This window comes from Triturus cristatus, chromosome 11 (genome assembly GCF_964204655.1).
Source record: "Triturus cristatus chromosome 11, aTriCri1.1, whole genome shotgun sequence".
NCBI classification, from domain to species: Eukaryota; Metazoa; Chordata; class Amphibia; order Caudata; family Salamandridae; genus Triturus; species Triturus cristatus.
In genome coordinates, this window is record NC_140594.1 from 54,070,060 (window position 1) to 54,092,411 (window position 22,352).

At 48.4% G+C, this 22,352-nt stretch overlaps 1 protein-coding gene across 2 annotated transcripts in view; it reads left to right on the forward strand.

Moving 5' to 3' along the window:
- Positions 1 to 22,352, forward strand: part of SEPTIN5 (septin 5) — a 292,703-nt gene that overhangs the window by 251,307 nt on the left and 19,044 nt on the right. For both annotated transcript variants that reach the window (XM_085633400.1, XM_085633401.1), the window contains 2 exons: positions 16,401 to 16,518; positions 22,163 to 22,264. In XM_085633400.1, coding sequence (XP_085489526.1) covers positions 16,401 to 16,518; positions 22,163 to 22,264 — 220 coding nt within the window. The remainder of the gene's footprint in view (positions 1 to 16,400; positions 16,519 to 22,162; positions 22,265 to 22,352) is intronic.

Genomic DNA, 22,352 nt, shown 5'->3' on the forward strand with positions numbered 1-22,352 from the left:
ACGGAATGCTGACAATGCAGACATTCTCCCCCAGTCAAGAGATCTGGGTTAAATCCATCGTTCAAGTGGGATGGGTATTCCCAGACGTGGGACCCGTGCTCACTACGCCACTGGAGTAAAGCTATCCTGGCTGATGACGGCTGATAGCCAGAAACCGGTCCTAGGATGCTTGATTCCGGTCCAGGGAAGACATGGCTTGGCAGTTCGGGCTGGACTGTTCCCATGAGGCACAGGGTCAAAACTGATTTGCATATGGCCATGTCTGAACTGGGGTGGCATAGTGGGCAAAAGAACGATGGATTTAACCCAGATCTCTTGACTGGGGGAGAATGTATGCATTGTCAGCATTCCGTCCATCATTTGTTTGTTGTAACGCTTTTCGCCCTAACTGGGATGGGTATTCCCAGACGTGGGACCCGTGCTCACTACGCCACTGGAGTAAAGCTATCCTGGCTGATTACGGCTGATAGCCAGAAACCGGTCCTAGGATGCTTGATTCCGGTCCAGGGAAGACATGGCTTGGCAGTTCGGGCTGGACTGTTCCCATGAGGCACAGGGTCAAAACTGATTTGCATATGGCCATGTCTGAACTGGGGTGGCGTAGTGGGCAAAAGAATGATGGATTTAACCCAGATCTCTTGACTGGGGGAGAATGTATGCATTGTCAGCATTCTGTCCATCATTTGTTTGTTGTAACGCTTTTCGCCCTAAGTGGGATGGGTATTCCCAGACGTGGTCCCGTGCTCACTACGCCACTGGAGTAAAGCTATCCTGGCTGATGACGGCTGATAGCCAGAAACCGGTCCTAGGATGCTTGATTCCGGTCCAGGGAAGACATGGCTTGGCAGTTCGGGCTTGACTGTTCCCATGAGGCACAGGGTCAAAACTGATTTGCATATGGCCATGTCTGAACTGGGGTGGCGTAGTGGGCAAAAGAACGATGGATTTAACCCAGATCTCTTGACTGGGGGAGAATGTATGCATTGTCAGCATTCCGTCCATCATTTGTTTGTTGTAACGCTTTTCGCCCTAAGTGGGATGGGTATTCCCAGACGTGGGACCCGTGCTCACTACGCCACTGGAGTAAAGCTATCCTGGCTGATGACGGCTGATAGCCAGAAACCGGTCCTAGGATGCTTGATTCCGGTCCAGGGAAGACATGGCTTGGCAGTTCAGGCTGGACTGTTCCCATGAGGCACAGGGTCAAAACTGATTTGCATATGGCCATGTCTGAACTGGGGTGGCGTAGTGGGCAAAAGAACGATGGATTTAACCCAGATCTCTTGACTGGGGGAGAATGTATGCATTGTCAGCATTCCGTCCATCATTTGTTTGTTGTAACAGTTTCAATCTCCAACAAGTTTTGCCATCGATCTATATGTTTAATCAGATCGTCAGGTATTAAATCAATGAGGATTTTGTACAATCCTCCCAAGGTACTTGAATCTTTAAATAGTTCTTCAAATACTTGTGTCCTGGAGAAGCCAGAAGATCCACCAGCTTTTTTACTCAAAAAGTCTCTTAATTGGAGATATTTAAAAAACTGGCGATTATCTAACCCAAACTTATCTCTTATGGTATCAAACAGTAACAGATCGGATCCAATTATGAGATCTCCAATAATTCGTATTCCTTTCTCATACCATTGCCTCATGTATCCATCGTTAAAAATATGAGGAAAAAGGCTATTTTTATATACAGGGGTATACACATTAAAGCGCCCTAACCCAAGTTTTTTACGAACCGTGGTCCAAATCTTAAATGCGCTTATTACAGTTTTAAATTTTATCCGTTTATAATATTTAAAATCAATATGCCGTAGGAGACAACCCTTAGCTTTATTTCCTAAGATCAGTTCAAAAATAGGAACAGAGGAGTCATATCTTAGTACATCATTTCTTTCATTAAGCAATAACTTAATGTTCTGTAGCATCGCTGCCCAGTGATATAATTGAAGATTGGGTACCGCCCACCCTCCTCTATCTCTAGGCAGTCTAAAGGCTCGGCGAGGGCGGCAGTTTGCCCAAATAAATCTAGAAAAGAGTTGATTCATCGAGGTTAACCACGTCTTATTAATAAGCAAAGGTATGGCTCTTAAAAAATATAAAATCTTAGGCAAAAAAATCATTTTAATAATGTTGCATCTCCCTACCAGCGTAATCTTTAAATTCTCTAAACGTGTAAATTCAGTTTTAAATTGAAGGGACTTAAATTATTATCCATAATTTTGGATACATCAGCTGTAATTTCTACACCCAGATAAACCGCTTTTTGGACTACACGATTATCATTTATTTGAAGGCTGTTGCTGGTCAATATCTGAGTTTTAGTCTGATTTAAACAATAGCCTTAGTATTTTCCAAATAGATCTGCTTCTTTCTCGATTTCCATTAAGGCAATCACAGGGCTAGAAGTGACAATGGCAAGGTCATCAGCATAAGCTAATATTTTTGTGTTCCCCCCAATATTCTGTACTCCAAGGATCAAATTATTGGCTTCTATTTTCCTGACTAGAGGGTCTATGTAAAGCGCAAACAATAAAGGTGAGCAGGGGCACCCCTGCCGGGTCCCTGTGCTAATTAGGATTGGTTCCGACATTTCTCCCATGATAGAGATACGGGTCGTCGGATTGCGATACACAGATTTTAATGCTGTAATGTATTTCTCACCCAATCCTCTATCCCTTAAGGTTGCCCATAAAAAAGGCCAGGAGACCCTATTGAACGCCTTTTCTGCATCAAGAAGGATGAGTCCGATAGGGTCCCCTGTAATGCCGGCAACATCAAAAAGGGTAATGACTCGTTGGATGTGGTCAATTGTACTGCATCCGGGTACAAATCCATGTTGTACTGGCGAGACTAGTCTCATAATGAGGGCTGCCAGGTGAACGGCTAATATCTTGGCATATATTTTGTTATCGCTATTTATTAAAGTAATCGGTCGATATGACCCCATTTCGCCAGGTGGTTTTCCTTTTTTGGGGAACACCACAATATTGGCGTTTTCCCAAGATTTAGGGACCCCAAAACCGTTCTGAGCATTCAAGAATGCATGTTTCATTATTTCTAGTAATGATGAAGAAAATATTTTATAAAACTCTCCAGGTATAGCATCTGGCCCAGTGGCTTTACCACTAGCCAGTGAACTAATAGCACTCTGAATTTCTTCAGTTGTTATAGGAGATTCTAAGGTTATTTGATCTTCTTGAGTTAATTTCTCTGCTATAACTCCATGTAAAAATCCTAACATTGCTTCTTCATTATTGCTACTATCATCGCAATAAAGTTTCTGATAAAGCCATAAAAAGCAGCCCGGATTTCGCTAGGTTCAGTGGCCGGCCCTCTCCCCGGTTCTTCTATTAATAAGATGTTTCCATGAGTTGTGCGTTGCCTTGCCCGAATCGCCAGTACGTGGCCTACCTTTTCGCCACATTCATACAAACTTGAGCGCCAAGCAGTGTATTTTCCTGCTGCTTTAGTTGTTGATGTTTCTAAAATACTAGATTTGGTGGTAGCAACTATATTCAATGCCTGTTCTTTTCCTTGCTTACTAATGATGGCTTGAATCAATTGCGTTTCGGCTATATTGTTTGCATAAGAGCTTTTTCTCTTTTGATTGTGCAGCCCACCCATACCCAGTTGTTTCCCCTCTAATCCTGGCTTTAAGTGTATCCCAAATTGTCTCGATGGATGCGCTTTCTTTATTCTCTTCTAAAAATCGAAGAATCCACTCTCTCATGTGTTGTATATATTCATCTTCATATACTAATGTTCTATTGAACGTCCAGCAAGAAATTTGAGGTTTTCTAGTTTGTATCGGAATTTCTAAAAACTAGTGGGTTATGATTTGACATCACCCGTGGATATTTCCGTATATTAGATTTCAATAGTATTTCTTGAGTTACGAAGAAGTAATCGAGCCTAGCATGAGTCTGGTGTGGGGCAGAGGAAAAAGTATAGCCCATATCATGAGGATTAAGCTTGGGCCACACATCCGAAAGGCCATGATTATGACATAGATTGGATAGTGCCTTGAAAACCTTAGGTTTGCGTCCCGTATAAGATCTTCCACCTATTATCCCAATTTGATTACTTAAATTTATAGTGGCATCACCACAAATGACAATAGGGAGAGGCCAGCCCACTAATTCAATGTTTAGTCAGTTAAATAAAGCCGGATCATCTAGTATCGAACTGTACAAAGAACATAAAGTAAAAGCATAGCCCTCTATAAAGCATTGGGTAATAACCCATCTATCGTACGGGTCCGCTTTAGAGTGTGAAAACCTTAAACCTAAAAAAATGTTCACCATAATTGCTACTCCTCTAGTACGGGTCCCTTGTATAGTAGCAGAGACTAAATGATAACCTGTTAATTCATTAATCTTCTGCTAGCCTCAATGTGAGTCTCTTGAAGACCGATTATATCTGCTTTCAAGTATTGTACATCTATATTGATCCTACACTTTTTCAGAGGATTATTCAAGCCACAGATCTAATTGAAGCTATCCTTAATTTATTTAATGCCATTTATAATATATAATTTTATCCATTCTGCTTTTCTTCCTGTTTAACGTCCAACCCCTGAAGCTCGCTGATTCTGACATCTTCAACATAACAAATACAAGAACTGTGCCATCCCCCCTCCCTCCCTTGAGTGTCCCATCCCTTCCAACCCCTGGCAAGAAAGGTCCGAAGACCCTCGTGAGGCCTCCTGTATAGAGTTGCTTCCCCCACCGCCCGTCCATTGGCTCAGCCTAGAAAGAAAAAAGATCAAATAGAACAATAACTCCCCCCCCCCCCCCCTTCCCCCTCCAAATTATCTCCACAATGGTGCTGAGTAATCAAAACATTTAGCTTAGATAGGGCCTATTTAATCCTAAAAGAAGCCTAATACGAAGATAAGTGAGAATCAGAGAAAAAGTCAAAGTATCAAAAATATCTATTAATCATCCCTTAGTGAATTCTTCAATATCTCTCAGGTCCCTGTGATGTCCCTCAGGTACTCTTGGGCTTGAGTTTCCGAAGTAAATATTCTAATAGAGCCCTTATGGATAGTTTTAAGTCTTGCTGGACTGAGTAGAAAGGCCTCTGGTCCTGCTTTTTGGAAAGGAGAGATCAATTGGCGTAGCCTCCATCATCTCCTCACCATGATATGGCAGAAGTCTGGTCTTACAAAGAAAGAAAGACCCTCCACCGAGCGTTGTGATTCAGGTCAAACACTGCTTGACGTAGTAAACAGTTATGAAAAAAGATTAATATAGCTCTTGGTTTGTCATTAGAATTATTAGAGTTTTGTCTCTTTTTAAGCATGAGGGGAAAATGGTGTACTCGCTGGATTTCCTTCTCCCAATCCCACTGCCTAAGCTCAGGAAAGCCCCCTTTCATTAAACGCAGCACAAAACCTCTGATGTCGTCGCCCTCGGCATGTTCAGGAATACCTAGAAGTCTTAAATTATTGCGACGCTGACGATTCTCAAAATACTCAAGTTTCCACATAACATCAATCATTTGTGTTTAATTTGAGGAAATTTGCCTAGCAGAGATCTCTGCGCTTGTTTCTAGTGTTACCACTCGTTCTTCCAAGGCAGTGGTTCTCTCTGCTATCTCGGTACAAGATTTATACACCTTGCGTATTGCACCCTGAAGTTTTTTGGTTGTGAGATGAGCTCTTTTATGTTCTATTCTTGCTTCCCCTTTTATTTGTTTCAAGGTAGCGTAGATCAGAGTCATGGAGGGGGGACTCATTGCCAGACTTATCAGTTTTTTTTATAGTCTCAATGCCAATATCATCTTTATCACCCAATAACTGGGTAGTTGAATAATCCCATTTGAGTTGGCCATGATCCGATCCTGATTGTCCTGACTTATGATCTGCGCCATTATCTTTAGTTTTTCTCCTTCATTTGATTAGAGAAGGAAGTCTTTTTTGTGTGCTAGGATTAGAAAGAGGGCTGTCGGAGTCAGTCTCGGAATTCTCAAGCTCCGATATATCACTGATATTGGACAGTTCACAGTCTTCATTGAGAGAAAATAATTTTTCCCCATTGTTGGACCCGGCCTCGTGGCGTGGTCCTGACTTCCCGGGGGTTGGGCCCGTTCCCCGCCCTAGCCTCCACGAGCTACCTGTTCGGGCCGCACGAGGTCACATACACCTCGGGGCTCCACCATTTTGTTGCCTGCCACGTGACCCTGCACACCAGTCCTCCTGACTCCGCTCAACCCGGCCTCGGCCCCAGCAAGGCCCAGACATTGAGGCACCAAGAACTGGCCAGGGGGTGTCACGTGAACACCTCATCGCCCTGGCGGAGGGCGGAATCGATGGTACCCCCAACCGTTCCCACCCACCGAGGTGCGATCGGCCTCCATCTCTCCTGGGCCGGGCGCCTCTCCTGCTGGGCGTCTGGCCGCTTCCAACCCGGCCTCTCCGGCCCCCGGGCGCAAGGGTCCGGACATCAAAGGGCTCCAGACCTATATCTGGGGCGACCCCGCCACAGACCGGCAGTTGTATCCCGGAGTCGAGAGCCCTGCTGATTGAATCGCGGCCGACCCTACGGAGAAGAACTCTTGCTTGAAACCACCACGAGCCCTGCAGACTGCGTCGCGGCTCCTTCTTGCTGAAACCTTGAAGCCCCCCCGGAACATCGGGGCCCTGCTGACGCTGTCGCGGCCCAACCTCGCTGAAACCTCCCTCGGAGCCCTGCTGACGACGTCGCGGCTCGAGCTGAGTAGACACCATCTTGAGAGCCCTGCTGACCTGATCGCGGCTCTCTACGAACTGAACGCCAGAGCCCTGCTGACGCCGTCGCGGCTCGACCCCTCCGAGATCCGGAGGTCCTCCAGCTTGAGGATAAGAACTGGGCCCCAGGTACCCTCGTACCCAGCTCCTGCCAAAGACTGTCCCGCTACCCCTTCCCTTCTAAAAGAGACACTGAGACTTTTGCGGATCCCTCGATCCCCTTTTTTGTGTAAATATTGAACCCGTAACCTTTGAACGTGCTGATAAAGAATTGCTCATCTTGAGGCAACCTCCTTGAGTCCGGTGTGGTGGTGTTACTGTGCTAGTACCTAATAGGAGAAGGATCTCTCAGGAGGCTTCTCTGCAGTGCTCGGCTACTTCATACGGTGTGGGGGCCCCCCTGAGTGGTCTCACCGACTCCTCGGGGTCCGCCTTCCAACATTTGGTGGCCAGCGACGGGATCCGAGCCGAACGCAGTACGTACCAGCCAGTAACCCACTAGATACCCATCCAGACAAACAGAAGTCATGAGCAACCAAGAAAATAACACGACCACAGAGTTCCAGCCCGAACGGTTGGAGGAATATACGCACAAAGAATTGAAACAGTTCTGCAAGGACAAAGGCATTGCAACCACCGGCCTAGGTACCAAAGAGGAGATGCAGAAAGCCCTGAGGACCTGGCTGGAGGGCGAGGCAGGCCACTCCCAGGAAGAAGGTCCCCCGCCCCTGACTGTGGCCACATCAACCGCACCGACTCCGGCAACCGGAGGAGGAAAGAGCCTAGAAACCGGCCTCTCCGAAGAGGAGATACGAGAGCGGGAGAAGGTCCGGAACCACGAACTAGAGCTCGCACGACTGCGGCTGGACGGCGAACTCCAGCTGGCGGAAAAGAAACTGGCCCTAGAGCAGCTACGGCTACAAGAGGAGATAGAAGAGAAGAGACGGCACCGAGAGTTGGAGAAAAAAAAAATGACCCTTGAGCACGAGCGAAGTCTCAAAGAGCTCGAAATCAAGGCAAAGAACGGGGGGACCGACACCCCCAGCAATAGAGACACCCTACCGCCTGCCGAGGCGATGGGTCAACACTCGAGTCCCCCGGAACTCGATGGGGGAGTACCAGAGGAACCCCACCGGACCTCCCCGCCAACGCGGTGGAGGGGGAGGGCCAAACAGGAACTGGGACCCCCCCGCCGGGGCCCCCAGGAGCCCACCTCGAGGGCCACCGCAGCAACCCCTCTCCCCGAGCCTAGCCCGAAGAGGGGCGACCCCAGCCAGAACCGGACCACGGCCCCCAGTAACATGCTACGGCTGCCAACAAACCGGACACTATGCCAGCGATCCGGTCTGCCCCCTGAACCGAAGAAGCGGGGCCGGCGGGCCCCCGCCCCGACAGCTGGCAGCCGCCGCCCTGGGGGAAGGAGAAGAAGAAGAAGAAACCCCCGACCGAGGGACCACCGAATGGGAACCGGCGGCCATGTCCCTGGTCTGCCTGGGCAGCCGAGAAATGGTGCCCCACACCCCCATCCCAAGCAACACCCAGAAGTACCGGCAGCAGGTCACCGTCAATGGACAACGGGCCGAAGCCCTTCGTGACACCGGCGCCATTGTCACCGCTGTCCGCGGCCACCTGGTGACCCCCGAACAGATCCTACCCAAGGTGCTGTGCCCCGTCCGGACGGCCGACAACAGCGAAAGCCTGTGCCAGATGGCCCTGGTCCCCTTCGAGTGGGGAGGGGTGACAGGCCTACTAAAAGTGACTGTCTGCGACGACGCACCAGTAGACTGCCTCCTGGGGAACGACCTGGAGAGTTCCCCCTGGGCTCAAGTGGAGCGACGAGAGCACCTCCGAATGCTGGGACTATCCGAGTGGGCCTGCGCCATCACCCGGTCCATGACCGCCCAGGCCCCCCGCTCGTCCTTGGCCCCCGGTGCCGCCCCGCCCGAGGGGCTCGCACCCCCCCCCGCCGGCAGCGAGGGGGAGGCGGACACCGACACTGGGCCTACTGAACCCTCCTCCGAAGAGATTGCTTCCCTCGGCGCCCTACCAGAACTTGCACAATGGCGCCACGAAGGGGGCCCCACCCGTGAGCAGTTCCAGCAAGAACAGCAGTCCTGTCCCTCTCTCGAAGGGGTCCGACAACAAGCATCCGCACAAGCTAACGGGGACCAGACCGGCACCCACTGGGTCTACTGGGCCGAGGGCCTGTTGTACAGTGAACAGAAAGTGGCAGAACTCGGGGCCAGCCGCGTGTTGGTGGTCCCCCTCCGCTTCCGGGAGTTCCTTCTCAACCTGGCACATGACGTGCCCCTCGCCGGACACCTAGGGCAAGACAAAACTTACAGCCGTCTGGTAACCCACTTCTACTGGCCCCGGATGCGGAGAGACGTGGACAACCACTGCCGGTCCTGCCAGACCTGCCAGACCTGCCAAGCCAGCGGGAAGACGGGGGGTCGGGTCAAGGCCCCCCTCCAGCCCTTTCCAGCCGTCAGCACCCCGTTCGAACGGGTTGGGATCGACATTGTGGGGCCCCTGGACCCCCGGACCGCCCTGGGCCACCGCTTCATCCTGGTCCTCGTGGACCACGCCACCAGGTACCCGGAGGCGGTCCCGCTAAGAACTGTAACGGCCCCCGTGGTAGGCCGGGCCTTGATGGGGATCTTCTCCCGAGTGGGATTTCCCCACGAAGTGGTGAGCGACAGGGGCACAAACTTCATCTCCAAGTACATGCGGTCCCTGTGGCAGCAGTGCGGGGTCACGTACAAATTCACAACCCCCTATCACCCTCAGGGGAATGGGCTGGTCGAGCGCTTTAACAGAACCCTGAAGGGGATGATTCAGGGCTTGGAAGAGCCCCTCCGGCGGAGATGGGATGTCCTACTACCATGCCTCCTGTTCGCCTATCGGGAGGTCCCGCAGAATTCCCTGGGGTTCAGCCCGTTTGAACTATTGTACGGACATCCGGTCCGCGGACCGCTCAGCCTGGTCAAGGAGGGCTGGGAGACGAAGCTCCAAGGCGCCCCTCCTGACGTCTACCGATACCTCCTGACCCTACGAAACCAGACCCGCAAGTTCCGAGCCATGGCCGAAGCCAACCTCGAGGCCAGCCAGGAGGACATGAAGCGGTGGTACGATCGGAACACCTCTACCATCAAATTCGAGCCAGGCCAGAGAGTCTGGGTCATGGCCCCTGTTGAGCCCTGCGCCCTCCAGGACAAGTGGACCGGGCCCTTCAAGGTGGTGGAGAAGAAAAGCCCCGTCACCTACCTAGTCGACCTAGAGTCCCCCCGGAACCCCCTCCGGGTTCTACATGCTAACAGGCTCAAGCCCCACTTTGCCCGGACCGAACTGAGCCTGCTGCTGGCGACCGACGAGGGGGGCGAGGACGACTCCGAGCCCCTACCCGACCTCTTGCAGAACAACGTCCACGACGGATCCATCAAAGGTGTCCAACTCACCGCTTCCCTGACCCCGGAACAGCGTATCGACTGTCAACAACTGCTGCAGGACTACGCAGCCCTCTTCTCCCTCACCCCGGGGGTGACCCACTGGTGCGTCCACGATGTCGACACCGGGGACAGCCCCCCCGTGCGACACCGAGCCTACAGGGTACCCGACCGAGTACGGGCATGCATCCAGGCCGAAGTAGCGAAAATGTTGGCCCTGGGGGTCATCGAGCCCTCCGACAGCCCGTGGGCCAGCCCTGTCGTCCTGGTACCAAAGGCCACAGCCCCCGGCCATCCCCCGGAGTTACGATTTTGCGTAGACTACCGGGCCCTGAATGCTGTGACCAAGACGGACGCCCATCCTATACCCCAGGCCGACGAACTCATCGACCGCTTGGGGTCCGCCCACTACCTGAGCACGCTGGACCTCACCGCCGGGTACTGGCAGATCCAGCTCACCCCCGGCGCCCGAGACAGATCCGCCTTTTCTACCCCGGATGGGCATTACCACTTTCGGGTGATGCCCTTCGGCATGAAGAACGCCCCGGCCACTTTTCAGAGACTTGTAAACAAGGTTCTGGCCGGGCTCGAGGCTTTCAGCGCGGCCTATTTGGATGACATTGCCGTGTACAGCAACCACTGGGCTGAGCACCTAATTCACCTCAAAGCCGTCCTGGCCGCCCTCCAAAGGGCCGGGCTCACGATCAAGGCCAGCAAATGCCAGATCGGCCAAGAATCAGTGACCTACCTGGGCCATCAGGTGGGGAGCGGTCAGGTGGCCCCTCTCCAGCCCAAAATTGATGCCATCCAGGCATGGGAGCCCCCCACTACCCAGACCGCTGTGCGGGCCTTCCTGGGCCTCACTGGATACTACCGGCGGTTCATCCGGGACTATGGGAGCATTGTTGGACCTCTCACAGAGCTCACCTCGAAGAAACAACCCAAGAAGGTGCACTGGACTCCCCGCTGCCAGTCCGCTTTCGAGACTCTCAAGGCAGCGATGTGCACTGCCCCTGTACTCCAGGCCCCTGACTACAGTAAAGAGTTCATCGTACAGACAGACGCCTCCGAATATGGGATCGGGGCCGTCCTGTCTCAGGTTGATGAGAAGGGACTCGACCGCCCGGTGGCCTTCATCAGCCGACGGCTGCTGCCCCGGGAGCAACGATGGAGCACCGTAGAGCGCGAGGCCTTCGCCGTAGTGTGGGCCCTTAAGAAGCTCCGGCCCTATCTCTTCGGTACCCACTTTCGGGTCCAGACCGACCACCGGCCCTTGCGGTGGTTAATGCAAATGAGAGGCGAGAATCCCAAGCTGCTGCGATGGTCCATTGCCCTGCAAGGGATGGACTTTTCGGTGGAGCACCGACCCGGCAATGACCACGCCAACGCGGACGGCCTGTCCCGCTTCTTCCGCCTTGACGAGGAGAATCCCCAAGAAGATGGGTGACTCTCTCCGCCTTCGGCTGGGGGGGACGCCTGTTGGACCCGGCCTCGTGGCGTGGTCCTGACTTCCCGGGGGTTGGGCCCGTTCCCCGCCCTAGCCTCCACGAGCTACCCGTTCGGGCCGCACGAGGTCACATACACCTCGGGGCTCCACCATTTTGTTGCCTGCCACGTGACCCTGCACACCAGTCCTCCTGACTCCGCTCAACCCGGCCTCGGCCCCAGCAAGGCCCAGACATTGAGGCACCAAGAACTGGCCAGGGGGTGTCACGTGAACACCTCATCGCCCTGGTGGAGGGCGGAATCGATGGTACCCCCAACCGTTCCCACCCACCGAGGTGCGATCGGCCTCCATCTCTCCTGGGCCGGGCGCCTCTCCTGCTGGGCGTCTGGCCGCTTCCAACCCGGCCTCTCCGGCCCCCGGGCGCAAGGGTCCGGACATCAAAGGGCTCCAGACCTATATCTGGGGCGACCCCGCCACAGACCGGCAGTTGTATCCCGGAGTCGAGAGCCCTGCTGATTGAATCGCGGCCGACCCTACGGAGAAGAACTCTTGCTTGAAACCACCACGAGCCCTGCAGACTGCGTCGCGGCTCCTTCTTGCTGAAACCTTGAAGCCCCCCCGGAACATCGGGGCCCTGCTGACGCTGTCGCGGCCCAACCTCGCTGAAACCTCCCTCGGAGCCCTGCTGACGACGTCGCGGCTCGAGCTGAGTAGACACCATCTTGAGAGCCCTGCTGACCTGATCGCGGCTCTCTACGAACTGAACGCCAGAGCCCTGCTGACGCCGTCGCGGCTCGACCCCTCCGAGATCCGGAGGTCCTCCAGCTTGAGGATAAGAACTGGGCCCCAGGTACCCTCGTACCCAGCTCCTGCCAAAGACTGTCCCGCTACCCCTTCCCTTCTAAAAGAGACACTGAGACTTTTGCGGATCCCTCGATCCCCTTTTTTGTGTAAATATTGAACCCGTAACCTTTGAACGTGCTGATAAAGAATTGCTCATCTTGAGGCAACCTCCTTGAGTCCGGTGTGGTGGTGTTACTGTGCTAGTACCTAATAGGAGAAGGATCTCTCAGGAGGCTTCTCTGCAGCGCTCGGCTACTTCATACGGTGTGGGGGCCCCCCTGAGTGGTCTCACCGACTCCTCGGGGTCCGCCTTCCAACACCCATGTTCTGATGTATGTGAGCATTTCTCTACCGTAACAATAGGCAGTATTTTAGGGGGTATGACTAAGTTCTCTTTCTTGCTTATATCTTTATCATTATTCACATTATCATTGCTCACTGCAGCTGTCACCCCTTCATTGTCTATGTTCTCAGAGCCTCTCAAGCCTCCCAAGTCTACTAATAAAAGACCAGGATCAGTTAACTCTATCGTGTTGGTAGAGTTATTATTAGTAGCGGTTGTAGTACTCACAGTGTCTCTCATAATGTCCTTCTCCGTCATTTCACTTATTTCTGTGGTTCCAACAGTTCCTGGTTGCTTTTTGAAGGATGGTGGTGGTGTCTCCTTCCTCACGTTTTTCGGTTTTGTAGGAAGTTTGCCCAAACCAGAAAATATTCCGGGAAATATTCTCTGTTTGGCCGCACCTGTCATTTCATTGGGAGGTTTGCGCACCTTGGATTTCAGCGTTTCTCCCTCATTTGAGCATTGGAGCAGTGTCTCTGGTTTTGGTTCCATTTCCATTAACAGTTTTCCGTAGAGCAGCCCGCCCCGTTGTAGTCTCAGCAGTAACGCCAGGTTTGTCTCCGCGGTACCACCTAGGTTGCTTAGGCGGCATGTTGGATCCTTCCCCAGCCGTCTCCAGCGCCGCTGCAGCAAACGCCCTCGGGCCGCCAACAACAATCTGCCGGTAAGCAACCAAGTAAGACGAGGAAAGTTTAGTCTTAATTTCCCGGTCGGGTCGCGTCTCCGCGTTGTCAGCAGGAATACCCAACACACGCTATCCATCGAGGTGAAGGGGGTTAGTGGGGGAGTTTAAGCTATTGAGGAGCACTGGGCGAGCGGTGTCCACAGCACTCACACAGCCGCCATCTTGGGTCCCTCATTAAACACGATTGCACAACCTTGAGATTCCTTGCAGAAGATCAGAAGATTCATTCCACTAGAGTACATGGTCCCTGACTGATTTCAAAAGAGTGTATGGGCTTGCAGTTCGATGCGCAAGAATACATGATTCTGGAATGTATTGCACAATTGTGCATAGGATAACAACTATGTTAGGTCTCCTGAACAAAGGCACACTCTCTTAGAGTGCATATGAATGCACAAGAGTCTGTGGCTCTATGATTCATTGCACTGGAGTTTGTAGTCTCGGGGACTGTATGCACAAGATGTCTTTGGACATCTCATTGCACAAGAGTGTACTGTTTTGGATGCTTACTTTCAGTTCTCTTTTACAGTATTTTCAAACACATCACTTCACAAGATTGTGCTCTCTTGGGGCACTGCACAAGAGCTCACCTTTTGCCTATTAGTATTCGGAAGAAGGCCAGCCAGCCTCTGAGTGCACATGGTGCGCACAGTATCAAACGTAAAGATCATGCTTTGTTAGGACTGCAGACTCTTCTAGTGGGTTTGTGTAGTATGGAATTGTGTTACAGCTTTTATGTAGCACTTTGATGCTTATTCTCGAGGTCCCAACGCACTTTGCAGAATGATGCTCTGAGTTTCTGTTTCAGAGGTGCGAGGATGTGCAAAGAGAGTTAGCAACAATATCACGTATTAGTATTGTGTGTGAGGCCCAAAGAGTGTGCTCAACATTTAACAAGGTACAAATGTGGCAGTAAAAAAGAAGTCTGGGGACAGACGTGGAAGGAGCATATACAAGCCATTTATTTCCCTGGAAGATTCTCTCTGGGAAGCTAACAGCCATCCACCATCGTTAGCCAACGAGGAAATTGGGTGCCTCCAGTATGCCGATGATATTGTGCTATTAAGTCAAACACCGATCAGTTTACAATGTGGAATGAGTGCATTAGCCAAGTACATGGAAGAGCAAGGGTTAGAATTAAATTTATCAAAAACAAAGGTAGAGCGACTAGTGGATGCCAAATACAAGAAATACACATGGCACCTAGATAGAATAAAAGTAGAGGCAGTTGCTTCATATAAATATCTCGGATTCAAGGTCGAACAAAAATTGAGTTACAAATCACAGCTCACCGCAATGCGGGCCAAAGCCCAAAATCTTATATACGGCTTTAAACTATTAAAAAAGAAATTAGGCTGTCCATCCCACGGCAACCTATTATCTGTTATGCTCGCACAGCTAATGCCAACTGTGACCTATGGAACAGAAATAATGAGGGGTCAAAAAAATTCCAGTTCGGAACAAGATACAAACAAAATTTTAGAAAAACGTCTTCCAAATCCAGCAAAGTGCATCACCGGCCCAAGTCCGATTTGAGTTTGGTCTGTCCAACCAAATATTCCAGAGTAAAGGTGCATTCATTAAATTATGTGGGAGGCTGCGTGCATCTGAAACCGGTTCCAAAGATAATCTGTGCTGGAAAGAAATAGATAGGGAAAAAGAAAATAAAACTCACGGATCCTGGGGTTCTTATCTAAACCAGGTGATAGAGGACCTGTGTGCTTAAGATATCTGGAACTACAGCATCGGGAAGAAGGCCTATATTAAAGCAATTAACTCAACAACAGAACTTCTGTCGCATTCAACAGACGAGAACATTGTACTACAAAGACGTCTTGCATGGACGGTGATCAGCTCATATGGTACAAGGAAGCCTCAGGAATATTTATCAGCTTATTTTTCATCGGCTTTAAAACATCAATTCATGAGATTAGGCTTTGGCATGTGGGAAACAAAGGATCTCATCCCGACATGGACAGATCAAAGGCACAACCGAGACTGTAGACTGTGTGATCATAAACATGAATCTCTCCAACATCTTTTCTGTGCATGCCCAAAGTTACTAAGATAAAGAAAGTTATTATTAAAAGAAACATTTAACAATGCGAACATTCGAACATGTAGAGAATCAGTATTTACCTGGCTAGGTGGGACCTCAATCCCTCTAGTTTGCAGGGGGGTAACATTTTTAAATCTTTTTTAAAGGAAATAGGTCGAAATCCTGTGGAATTCCAAACAGACCATTAGAATTACTGGAAAACTACAAAACTTATAAAGATAACGAGCTGCCATAGATTCACAGGCTTATATACGGATTTTATTATGATATGGTTCCCTTCAATTTTAACTGAAATTTTACTTAATGTCTATTGAATGTAGAAATAGGATTATTTGTTTTAAAACTCTATTAAATTTTTAATGTTGTAAAACATGTTGCTTGGTGTATTGTTTTTTTCAAAGACCAAACACTTGAATAAAATTTAATTGACATCTACAAGCCATCAACATTATGGACTTAGAGAGGCGTAATCTTTGATATGAGAAACGCCGTGACATTATGGCCTTTCAAAATGAAAATTATTGTTGATAGATTGAAATTATTTAGGCAGTTTTATTCCAAAATGTGCATGTCGACTGAGAAGCAGATACCTGCAGTGCAGGTTTTGAGGTAAGTATTATCTATAAGCCGCTTCGACATTCATGAGGCTTCGCTTTGGGTCGTAAAGTCTGAGTTTCGACTGCAGGAAGCCAGGACTGAGGATCGCCTGATGTGCAATGTAAAGGGCTTTGAGCAACATTAATCTTGTAACTGGTTACCAGTGTAGTGCTTTGAGGGCAATGCATGGCTGGGCTCTGTTGACTTCGTAACACCCAATCTGGGTTCCTCTTTTTCACCAGGTTGAGGCCGGTAGACGTGGCCTTCATGAAGGCGCTCCACGAGAAGGTGAACATCGTGCCACTGATTGCGAAGGCTGACTGCCTGATACCCAGCGAGATCCGAAAGCTGAAGGAGAGGGTGAGACATTGAGGGCTCTTCTTTCCAGCTTCACGAGACTTAGGAGGATACAGAGGCGGCTTATCTGGGAACAGTCTTTAGTCCCAGACCAAAGTATTCCCACAATAGGATGGAGCCTGTCAAGAGGGGGAGATGAATTTAAGGACAAAGATTCACCTTTAATGATTTTTTCTTATGCCTCACCATATTCCTTGCTGGTCTAACCACTCGGAAACAACTCCCCTGCACCTTGGCATGGTGTAGTTTGTAACTACAAGTAAAAGTAGTGTTGAAATCTAGCTTTAAATGGCCAGTGCCTTGCACAATTCGAAGGTGATCAGCAAGTTTTTAATATTCAGATCCTTCTTGCAGAATTACGCTTTGTGGGTAAGCCGTGTGCTTGGTGGAATTAGCATGTTTGAAGAATGTGCCTTATCCACCAAAGGCGTGTCTGAGGCTCTGTCAAACTTGCCAAATTTCCAAGAATGTGTTTGATACTCCATGATTTTGATAGATGCTCTATGCGCGTGATGATGCTGCATGGATGTGGTGATACTCCGTGGGTGCAACAAGTGATATGTCAGAAGCCTCATGGATGTGCTGAAAAGTCCATGGATGTGTCTGATGGTGCATACATGTGTTTGATGTGTTTTGTTGTAACACACAAGTGTTCAATGCTACATAGCTATGTCGGTGTTTCCATTGAAGCATTTGTCGCTACATGGATTTTGTAGTGTTTCCATAGGTGTGCCTGATGCTACATGGATGGTGTGGTGTTTCGATGGATGTATTCAATCCTTCATGTGTGTGATGGTGGTTACACAGAAGCATTCGGTGCTAAATAGATATGTTGGTGTTTCGGTTGATTTATTTGATGCTACATGGATGTGTTGGTATTTCCAGGGATGTGTCCAGTACTACATGGATGTGTTGGTATTTCCATGGTTGTGTTCCAATTCTACATGGATGTGTTAATATTTCCATGGTTGTGTTCAATGCTACATGAATGTGCTGATGTTGCCAGGGATGTGTCCAATGCTACATGGATGTGTTGGTATTTCCATGGTTGTATTCAATACTACATGGATGTGTTGGTATTTCCATGGTTGTGTTCAATGCTACATGGATGAGTTGGTGTTGCCAGGGATGCGTTCAATGCTTCATGGATGTGTTGGTATTTCCATGGTTTTGTTCAATGCTACATGAATGTGTTGATGTTGCCAGGGACGTGTGCCATGCTACATGGATATGTTGGTGTTTCCACAAATGTTTTTCAATGCTTCTTGAATGTGATGGTGGTTACACAGAAGCATTCAATGCAAAATAGGTATTTTGGTGTTTCCATGGATTTATTTGATGCTACATGGATGTGTTGGTTTTTCTATGGATGTGTTTGAAGCAACATGGATGTGTTGATGTTGCCATGGATGTGCCCAGTACTATATGAATGTGTTGGTGTTTCCATGATTGTGCTGAATGCTATATGGATCTGTTGATGTATCCATGTATGTGTTGGTTTTTCTATCGATGTGTTCGATGCTACATGGATGTGTAGGCGTTTCCATGGTTATATCTGATGCTACATGGATGCATTGGCTTTTCCATAGATGTGTTTCATGCTACATGGATGTTTTGGTCTTTCAAGGGATGTGTTTGATGCTACATGGATGTTTTGATGTTTCGATGAATGAGTGGCACATGGATATATTGGCCTACCCATGCACGTCTTGGTGTTTCCATGGATGTGCTTGATGCAACATGGATGCTTTGGTGTCTCCATGGTTGTATTATGCTACACGGGTGTGTTGGTTTTTCCGTAGATATGTTCAATGCTACATCAATGTGTTAGGGTCTCTAGGGATTTGTTTGATGCCACATAGATGTGTCAGAATGTACTTGTATGTGTTCAATAGTACATGGAGTTGTTGGTGTTTCCAGGGATGTGTCCGATGCTACCTGGATTTGTTGATATTTCCATGGTTGTGTTCAATGCTACATGAATGTGTTGGTGTTTCCCTTATTGTCTTCAATGCTACAAGGATATGTTTGTGTCACCATGAGTGTGCCCATCACTACATGGATCTGCTGGTGTGTCCAGGATATGTTCAATACTACATGTATGTGTTGTTGTTTCCATGTTTGTATCTAATGCTACATAATTGTGGTGGTTTTTACAAAGATGTGTTCAATGCTACATGGATATGTTGTTGTTTCCAGGGATGTGCTTGATGCTACATGGATGTGTTGGTGTTTCCATGGTTTTATCTAATGCTATATGGATGTGTTGCTTTTTCCATAGACATGTTTATTACTACATGAATGTGTTGGTGTTTCCATGGATATAACTGATGCTACATGAATGTGTTGGTGTTTCAAGGGATGTGTCCCAAGCTACATGAACATGTTGGTTTTTCTTTGATTGTATTTGTTGCTCCAAAGACATGTTGATGTTTCCATGAATGTGTTCAATGCTACATGGATCTGCAGGTGTGTCCATGGATGTGTTAAATGTTACATGGATCAGCTGGTGTGTCCATGGATATGTTGGTATTTCCATGTATGTGTTCTATACTACATGGATATGTTGGTGTTTCTTTGGTTGTGTTTGATGCTGCATAGACATGTTGGTGTTTCCATGAATGTGTTCAATGCTACATGGATTTGCTGGTGTGTCCATTGATGTTAGTATTTCCATGTATCTTTTCAATCAATCAATCAATCAGGAATTTGTGAAGCGTGCAACTCACCTGTGAAGGTCTGAAGGTGCGGGGGGCAGGGGGGAGATGGCCTGCACCTCTGAATTAGCAAAAGGTCTTGAGGCTCTTCTTGAAGATGTGAAGAGTGGGGAGGGGGCGTCTGATGTTGAGCGGGACCTAGTGTATTCTAAACTACATGGATGTGTTGGTGTTTCCATGGTTTTATCTAATGCTACATGGATGTGTTGGGTTTTCCATAAACGTGTTTATTACCACATGGATGTGTTGGTGTTTCATGCATGTATCTAATGCTACATGGATATGTTGGTGTTTTTCTTTTACTGTGTTCGATGCTTCATGGATATGTTGGTGTTTTCACGGTTGTATCTAATGCTACATGGATGTTTTGGTATTTTCAAAGATGTGTTCAATGCTACATGGATTTGTTCATGTTCCCAGGGAAATTTGTTTGATGCTACATGGATGTCTTGTTTACATGATTTTATGTAATGGTACATGGATGCATTGTTTTTTCAACAGATGTGTTTCATGCTACATGGATGTGTTAGTGTTTCCATGAATATATCTGATGCTAAATGAATATGTTGGTGTTTCCATGGATCTGTCCAATGCTAAATGAATATGTTGGTGTTTCCATGAATGTGTTCATTGCTACATGGATCTGCTGGTGTGTCCATGGATGTGTTGGTATTTCCATGTATGTGTTCTATACTAGATGGATTGGTTAGTGTTTCCAGGGATGTGTCCAGTTCTACATGGATATGTTGGTGTTTCCATGAATGTGTTTAATGCTACATGGACATCTTGGTGTTTCCATGAATGTGAACAGTACTACACGGATCTGCTGATGTGTCTATGAATGTGTTGGTGTTTCCATGGATGTGTTAGATGCTACATGGATCTGTTGGTGTTTCCATGGTTGTCTCTAATGCTGCAAGGATGTCTTGGTTTTTCCAAATATCTGTTAAATGATACATGGCTTTTGTTTGTGGTTCCATGGAAGTGTTTGATGCTAAATGGATGCCTTGTTTTTTCCATGATTTTATCTAATGGTACATGGATGTGTTGTTTTTTCAACAGGAATGTGTTTGATGCCACTTGGTTGTGTAGATGTTTTCATCTACACAACTCAGTGGTACAGGGATCTGATGATGTGTCCATGCATGTGTTCAATGCTAGATGAATGTTTTGAACAGACCATGTACATATTTATATACTCCATAGATTAGTCAGACCTTAAATGTTGATAACAATGTTTGTATGTGAGTCACCCTATGTGGATTCCTTAGATGCATGACTGATGTCTTGGGACTTTCCGTGGCTGTGGTTGATGATCCCTGTATGGTCTGCATGATCCTTTAAATTGTTGGATGCGTCATGAATGTTTATATGCTCTATGTATGTGTCGGACGGTGCATGGATGCCGAATAGTCTATGGATTTGGCAGGTATTTCATGGATCTGGCGTTTTGTACATGTGTGTGTCAGATGGAGCTTGGATGTGCCAGGTGGTTCCTGGATCTGTCACACAGGGTATAGATGTGCTGTCTTTGCGCATATGTGTCTAATTATACATGGATGTGTCAGGCAGTGCATGGCTATGTCAGATGGTGAACAAATGTGTCTGATGGTGCAGCTGATGGTGTGTCTGAGGGGTCTTGGATGTGTTGTATTATTGGGTGGTCCATGGAAGAGTCACATGCTTCACTGATGTGATTGATCATGGAATGTTTGGGACTCTCCATGGACATGTCTGATGTTCTGTGTATATTTGGCATGATCCTTGAATTTGTTGGCTGTTCCATGAAAGTTCTGGTGCTCTGTGGGTGTATCAGATGGTCTATCTGTGTGCTGGATTGTGCACATATGCTGTGTTGCAATGGTGTGTTTGCTTCATGTATGTGTGTGTTTGATGCTCCATGGCCGCTGTGTGAATGACCCTGGGTATATCAAATACTGTGTAGAAGTGTGCAAAGTGTCATGAATGTGTCAGAATTCCCATGGATGCCTGGGATGCTTCGTGTATGTGCTCTGTATGCCCTGTGGGTGTATCACATGCTCTGTTTTGGCTGCTCCATGGGTGGGTCTCATGCTCTGTAGGTGTTTTAGAAGCTCTGTGTGTGTGTCACATGCTCTGTATATGTTTTTAGAAGCTCTGTGGGTGTGTCACGTGCTCTGTGGTTGTTTTAGAAGCTCTGTGGGTGTGTCACGTGCTCTGTAGTTGTTTTAGAAGCACTGTGGGTGTGTCACATGCTCTGTATATGTTTTAGAAGCTCCATGGGTGTGTCACATGTTCTGTTGGTATTTTAGAAGCTCCGTGGGCGTGTCACATGCTCTGTAGGTGTTTTAGAAGCTCTGTGGGTGTGTCACGTGCTCTGTAGTTGTTTTAGAAGCACTGTGGGTGTGTCACATGCTCTGTATATGTTTTAGAAGCTCCATGGGTATGTCACGTGCTCTGTAGTTGTTTTAGAAGCTCTGTGGGTGTCTCATGTTCTGTGTGTGCTATGCATGCTCCATGGGTGTGTCACATACTCTGTGGGTGTTTTAGAAGCTCTGTGGGTGTGTCACATGTTCTGTTGGTATTTTAGAAGCTCTGTGGGCGTGTCACATGCTCTGTAGGTGTTTTAGAAGCTCTGTGGTTGTGTCACATGGTCTGAGCATGTTTTGGGCGCTCCATTCTTCATGTGATTTGTTGCGGAAGTGCTCCATGCCTCAGAGATGATTTTGAGTGTTTCATGGATGTACATGGATGTTTTGCATTCTCCATGAAGATGCCAGAGGCTCACGTGCTACACAAAGTGTTTCGTTGCGCGTGCTCGATGCATTATGGACGCCATCTTTGCCGTTGATGTTAAATCGATGTTTTGCTGTTCCTCTTGTTGGACAGATGCCAGTGGGTGATCGCCTTGAATCTTCCCATCCAATAACCTGTTTTCCCGCCCCGCACAGATCCGAGAAGAGATCGACAAGTTTGGGATCAAGGTCTATCAGTTCCCGGAGTGTGATTCGGATGAAGATGACGAGTTTAAGCAACAGGACCGAGAGCTGAAGGTGAGGAGCCGTGATCTGCGCCTCGCACCTTTAGACCATCACCATGTGCTGATGCCACAACTGAGGGATTCGAGCCTCACAGGGAGGG